The sequence below is a fragment of the Crocodylus porosus genome, unplaced genomic scaffold (genome assembly GCF_001723895.1).
Source record: "Crocodylus porosus isolate Cpor-Errol unplaced genomic scaffold, CroPor_comp1, whole genome shotgun sequence".
Classification (NCBI taxonomy): Eukaryota; Metazoa; Chordata; order Crocodylia; family Crocodylidae; genus Crocodylus; species Crocodylus porosus.
Window position 1 is genome coordinate 20786361 of NW_017728917.1, and position 6306 is coordinate 20792666.

The window sequence follows — 6306 nt, forward strand, 5'->3', positions numbered from 1 at the left end:
ACTTCCTGGCCTTTGGGCAGGGGGCTGGACTCGATGATCTCCCGAGGTCCCTTCCAGCCCTAATGTCTATGAAAATCTATGAAATCTATGAAATACCAGTCAAACGTCATGATTTAGTTGATCTAATAAAAGATATCACATCTACCCAAACAACCTTGCCTGCCTATGAGTCTACAAAGAATTCACAAACTTCTACACCCCTCCAGCACCTCATTTAATTCCAGTGAGGGTCTTGCTGGCATCTCTTTGCAGTATTGGAGGCTTAAGTGTCGGGTACAGCTAGGCAGGAGATTAAAGTTTAAGCTATGATTCTGGAAAGGGACCAGTCGTTTTAAAGAAAAATGGTATTATGATTTCTGTCTGGTTCTGATTTTGCTAGTACTGCAGTGTTGTGTTACAACCACAGAATGTATTACAAAAGGATAAAAAAAAAAAAAACCATACAGTTTCTACAAAAACCAGGGAAAATTTCTACCAAAATCTCAGCAAAAGTTGGGGGGGGAAGTCCCCACCAAATATCTAACAAATTGGGGAAAATCTTCCAGTTTTTCTGCAAAAGTGAATTTATTTTCCATTCAATCTTTTTATCATCTTCCATGTTGTGACAAACTATTTAAAGCACATTTTAATAAGCTAATATTTCATGATGAAGCAGTATTTTAATAAAAGATAAATACAGAATAGATTTTTTTTTTCTTGTAGGAGAAAAACATCCCTTGTTCTGAGAATTTCTCTTTGAGTAAAACCCTTGGTGACCCAATAAAAATCCGAGCCTGGAATATTGCTGGATTGCCAACAGACATGTTTTCTATAGATAATGGTGTGATTGTTGACAACTCCAGGCGCTGGTATGTAACAAAGAAGCTAATAATTTGCTAAAAGAATAGATTTCAGATAAAACGTCATTCTGTTTGTTTATTAGAAACAAGGAAACTAATACCTCAAGCGTGTTGTGCATTCTCACCTCCCAGTCCTTTAAATGGAAATGGAGAGGGCTTTTAAAATCTTACAGTATTGGAACTAGTATTTGCAATTACTGACTTTTCCCCCTTATTGACTACACATAGTTCTTCATTTTGAATTGCCATTGGTAGATCTTATAATGTTCTTAAACTTTCTTTTGAAATAGCTACTGTTAATTTTTAAATGTCTCTACTGTATGCAGTGGCTTCTTAGAGTAAATCAGTTGACTAATGAAACAGCCAAGAAAAGAAAAGCTTCTCCTTTTAAACAGTTTTAGACATGTATAGAAGCAAAAACTTCAGCTTTACCATTTTGGCTACCAGGAAACCCATAAATCTTCTTTGACATTTTTTAGAGATATTTATTCTTGGGTGAAATCCACATCTGTACAGAAGGTCATGCCAAGGTCTTTGCCTTTTTACATCCAATTTAACCTTTTTTTGCTGAGTTAAGTCCTACTTAAGCAGGGGGTGCACTGATGCACTTGCATCCTGCCTTGGTTCCTGATCCACCTGAAGTTTTTAAAACCAACTTGGTAGTGGCAGCAGGATTTATATTCAGGTAGCAGTGAATAATATATTAAATATTTATATATTTAATAATATATTAAATACATTCAACTGACTTCATAGCTCATTATAATCTACTTGATCCCTTCTACAATCTTCATTCTGCAGGTGTTAACAGCCCTCTCTCCTTTTAAATGGTCTTGATGTTCAGCTGCATTGCTGCTGTCTGTTAGCTGCTCCTAGTAATGTGACTCCTATTTCACAGCCCTGCAGACAGTTTTTAACTCTAAAATATTAAATTCTAAACATATTATCTAAGATATGGAAATAACTTTCAGTGAAACATTGGATGCCCTGTCAAGATACTCAAGAAGGCTAGATTTTGTTTTATGACTCTGCAAAAGAGATGTCCATTTAATTCTAATAATTGCAGGACTAATGAAATAATATATTTTGATTTTTTTTCCCTAGTTTGTTTGGGGGGGCAGTTATACATAATATGTGATGTGACAGATTAATATACATTCCAATATACAGTAAAAGCTGTTTTATTCAGCACTTTACCATCCAGAATGCTCCATTAACCAGCACCTATCATAGACGCATCTGTTGTTTATGGCAGTGAATTGATGCAGCAAAAGCAAAACTGGAAGTCTCACCGTGGCACTTCCAGTTTCGCTAAGTCCCACTTCTTCCTTGAGGACCATGGCCCAGGGCAAAGCAGCCTGCATGGAGCCCCACTCCCTGTCCCCTGGCACACTGACACCAGGGAGTGAAAGCCCTGGTGCACCAGCAAAAACGCCTCCAACCCACTGGAAATAAGCTCTCAGATAACGAGCATATTTGATTAACTGGCACCCCCCTTTCCCCATGGATACCGAATAATAGAGCTTTTACTGTATTTATATTTGTTTTTGCTCCAATCTTAAGTTAAATGATATAACCCTAGGCCACTACTTTATTATTAACGCTTCTAGTATCTTTTTAACTTGATAAAAGTATGCATTGTGTTATGTGGTGATGCACCACACCTTCTGCATTCGCCTTTTCAGAATCCTAGATCTGCCTATTACCTTTTGCACAGCAAGTCATTAAATATGAATAACAAATTGCAATTTGCATTAATAATGTTCTGTTATTAATTCTGGTTTGGAAACTATTACCCACTGGAAGAAGACACTTAGCTTACTATTTGTAATTCCTTCTATTAGGGGGAAACTTAATATATCTGACAGTTTTTGTGGTTTTTTCCAAAAAAGTATGGCATGTAACCTCAGCTGGTGCAACGGGTAGAGATCCATTGAATAGGATCGCCCTCCCAGACCCTGTGAGATTGTAGTTCTGTTAATTTCAAATTACTGGCGATTCTTGCTTAAAATAGAGAGTCAAATATTGTGAAAATTAACATAAAACAATTTTAACTAATGAGAATTCTCGTGGGAAAATACAGAGAGGCCAGAATTGTCAGGTCTTAAATATGAAATTATCGTATTGGAAGCTCAAATTACCATATTTTCTGAAAAAATTATTGTATACTGGAAAAAAAAAACACTATGCAAGCAAGTATGCAAATAAGCCTTGTCCTTATTTACTTTATATTACTCACTCTAACTTAGTTTCCAGCGAGTCAGTAAGAACTGGATCATCAAAGTTGAAGCATTTTAGTTCAAGGCAAGCAGTCATATGAAAGTGCTGACAGTGAAGCTGTAAGTTGATTAAGGCTCCCTGAGACTGACTTGGGTTTTGCATATGCTGCGTCAATTAACTGCCTCAAAAATCATCATACATTTTGAGCACTTTTAATATCCTACAAGGGTTGAAATTGTCATACAAATACAATAATTATTGTACACCTACCTGGTAATGCTGAGAGACGCTGGAAAAAAGTTCTGGATTCTAGTCTACGTTCAGAAAAGATTATGACCATACTTTCCCGGATTTAAAATTCTTTTGGATATGACCTTATAAACTGTGACTGTAATATTCACTGGACATTCATCCTTTTAATCGCGTGCTTTTAGAGCATGACTCATTTTTTTCTAGCTAGTTCAAGGTACAAATAATTGCAGACTTAAAAGGTACTGAACAGGATTTTTGTCCTGTACATTCTAGGCCATTAATAATTGATCCACAGAGTCAAGCAAATAAATGGATAAAGAACTTTGAGAGGGAAAACCAGCTGAGTGTTATTAAGCTCACAGATACAGACTACATGAGAACTTTGGAGAACTGCATTCAGTTTGGAACTCCTCTTCTGCTAGAAAATGTTGGAGAAGAACTAGATCCATCACTCGAACCCCTGCTGCTTAGACAAACTTTTAAACAAGGTACAAGAACTTTAGTTATGAGTCCCAATGTATGCATCTGTAATGCTCCTTTGTTGATGTATTGTAACAGCTAATATATATTTTTTACTTTCTTTACTATTGCTGCCTGTGAACAGAGGAAGGTAATTTGATAATAGACTTTTAAATTTTTATTTTTACTTTTTATTTTTAAAGCTCATTAACATCACTTTATAGATTTTTTTTCTTGCAATTTGCATCATACAGAAGTGGTAGATTTAAATACAGGATGCTTGACTCCATATAGGTAAGACTCCCATTGATACTGATTATCTTCTTTTCCCCAAAGTATAGAAGACTGGAAAACATCTTTAAAGCATGTTTTAACTTAATAATCACTAATATTTATTGCACTTAATTTTTGCAAAGCTTGGAAAAATTGCAGTTTTTTCAAGGGATGCAGTTTTTTATGTAAATGTTGTCCTCATAAAGTCAGAAGATGGCAATTATGAAGAATAGGGCCAGATTTGAGGCTGAATGTCACTTGCCTTTTTGCTCTGGAGAGGTTGGGAAAATGTGTAAATAAGGCAAAGAAACTGGGCAGTAATTCATTCTTGATCCCCCCTCATCATTCTACTTCCTTTCCTAATTGTTTTTTCCCTCTATCATTTCCAGTTAAAAAATAAAAAAAGTGAAAAGTCAATAAGATGGTGGAGATGGTTTAAAGAGAACATCCAGGTCACAGAGAACATGTTTTAAAAAAGAAATGTTTTCATAGTTAAATAACAATATCTGTTGTATATTGAAACATGTCATGAAGTATGAATTTTCAGCCATCTTTCCCAGGGTGCACCTGGAAAATCCCAAATACACTGTAGAGTTTTACAACTGCATGAAACACTCATGATTTTGAACAGTATACATGGGCGGATAAAAACCTGATGGCATTCAATACCAAAAAATGCAAGGTACTCCACCTTGGAGGTTGGGGGTAGGAAACCCACATCATGCTTATAGGCTCAGCAGTGCTACACTTGCTAGCACCACAGCCGAAAGGGACTTGGGGGTCATGATTAACCACAAGAAGAACATGAGCCACCAATGCGATGTCACAGCCGCCAAAGCAGGCAAAACTCTGGCTCGCATCCATAGATGCTTCTCAGGCAGATCTCAGGATGTCATCCTCCTGCTGTACTCAGCCTTGGTGAGGACACAGCTGGAGTACTGCATCCAATTCTGGGCTCCACAATTTAAAAAGGATGTGGAAAAGCTTGAGAGAGTCCAGAGGAGAGCCACGTGCATGATCAGAGGGCAAGAGAACAAGCCTTATGTTGGGAGGCTGAAAGTCATGGGACTCTTCAGCTTGGAAAAAACATAGACTCAGGGGTGGCTTAGTGGCTGTCTATAAGCATATGGGGAGTGTGAATCAGGATTTGGGGGAATACCTGTTCACCAGAGTGCCCCAAGGGATGACAAGGTCAAACAGTCACAAACTCCTCCAACATTGTTTTAGGCTGGACATAAGGAAAAACTTCTTTACTGTCCAAGCCCCCAAGGCCTGAAATAGACTCCCTCCAGAGGTGGTGCAAGCACCTACTCTGGACTCTTAAGAAACATTTGGACACTTATCTTGCTGGGATCCTTTGACTGTAGCTGACTTCTTGCCCCTGAGGCAGGGGGCTGGACTCAATGGTCTTCCAAGGTCCCTTCCAGCCCTAATGTCTATGAAATCTATGAAATCTCCTAGGGTGCACCTGGAAAATCTCAAATACATTGTAGAGTTTTACAACTGCATAAAGCACTTATGATTTTGAACTGTATACACAAAATGGGCAGCAGTAGACTCCATACAGTCTGCTGCCATGACAGGTAGCTGTGACCTTGTTTCTCTAGTAAGATACCTGGTGTTGGAGATAAGGATGCAGAACCTTCCTCTGGAGAAGAGAACTATCAGAAATTTTCTTTAGGGAGGCTGTAGTCCAGTGCAGACCATACTTTTGGTAGGTGTGCCACAAATTGCTAGGGCTGTGCAAGGCTTCAGACAGAGCTTTGGATCCAGAGAAGCTTCGGAGGCTTCAGGGTCCGAAGCAGCACATCTGGGTCAATGCACTGCCTCATTCGGCTTCCCGAACCGGTTCGGAGCTGCCTCAGAGATCCAGCCATAGGTTATAATGGGGAAACAATAAAATATCTGTAACTTTGTTGTCTTTTGTCCAATTTGGATGACATTTTCAGGGGTGGTAGTCTCTGCATAAAGGATGAAGCCTGCCAAGTTTCAAGAATATTGGTGCAGGGGTCTGGGGGGAACAGCACCCCAAATTCTTGAAAGCAAAACTGTCGTGTCTACATGTTACAACACAGGGGGGTGAAAACCACTAGGGTGGTAGCTCTTACTGAGGCCACAAAGCTTGCCAGGTTTTAAGAAGATCAGTGCAGGGGTTTGGGGGGAACTGCACCTCAAGCTGTGGACAAGCAAAACTGGTGCCATGGGTGCTTGTGGGACTGACTGTGTCTGTCTTGGGGCGGGGAGGGGAGACACTGCTGCAGGC

The 6306-nt window shown here is 39.0% G+C and overlaps 1 protein-coding gene across 1 annotated transcript in view; it reads left to right on the top strand.

Moving 5' to 3' along the window:
• The window catches only part of DNAH12 (dynein axonemal heavy chain 12), a 147941-nt gene that overhangs the window by 106068 nt on the left and 35567 nt on the right, over positions 1 to 6306 (top strand). Inside the window, exons 55-56 of the mRNA XM_019536893.1 lie at positions 703 to 848; positions 3585 to 3799. Of these exons, the coding sequence (XP_019392438.1) occupies positions 703 to 848; positions 3585 to 3799 (361 nt within the window). The remainder of the gene's footprint in view (positions 1 to 702; positions 849 to 3584; positions 3800 to 6306) is intronic.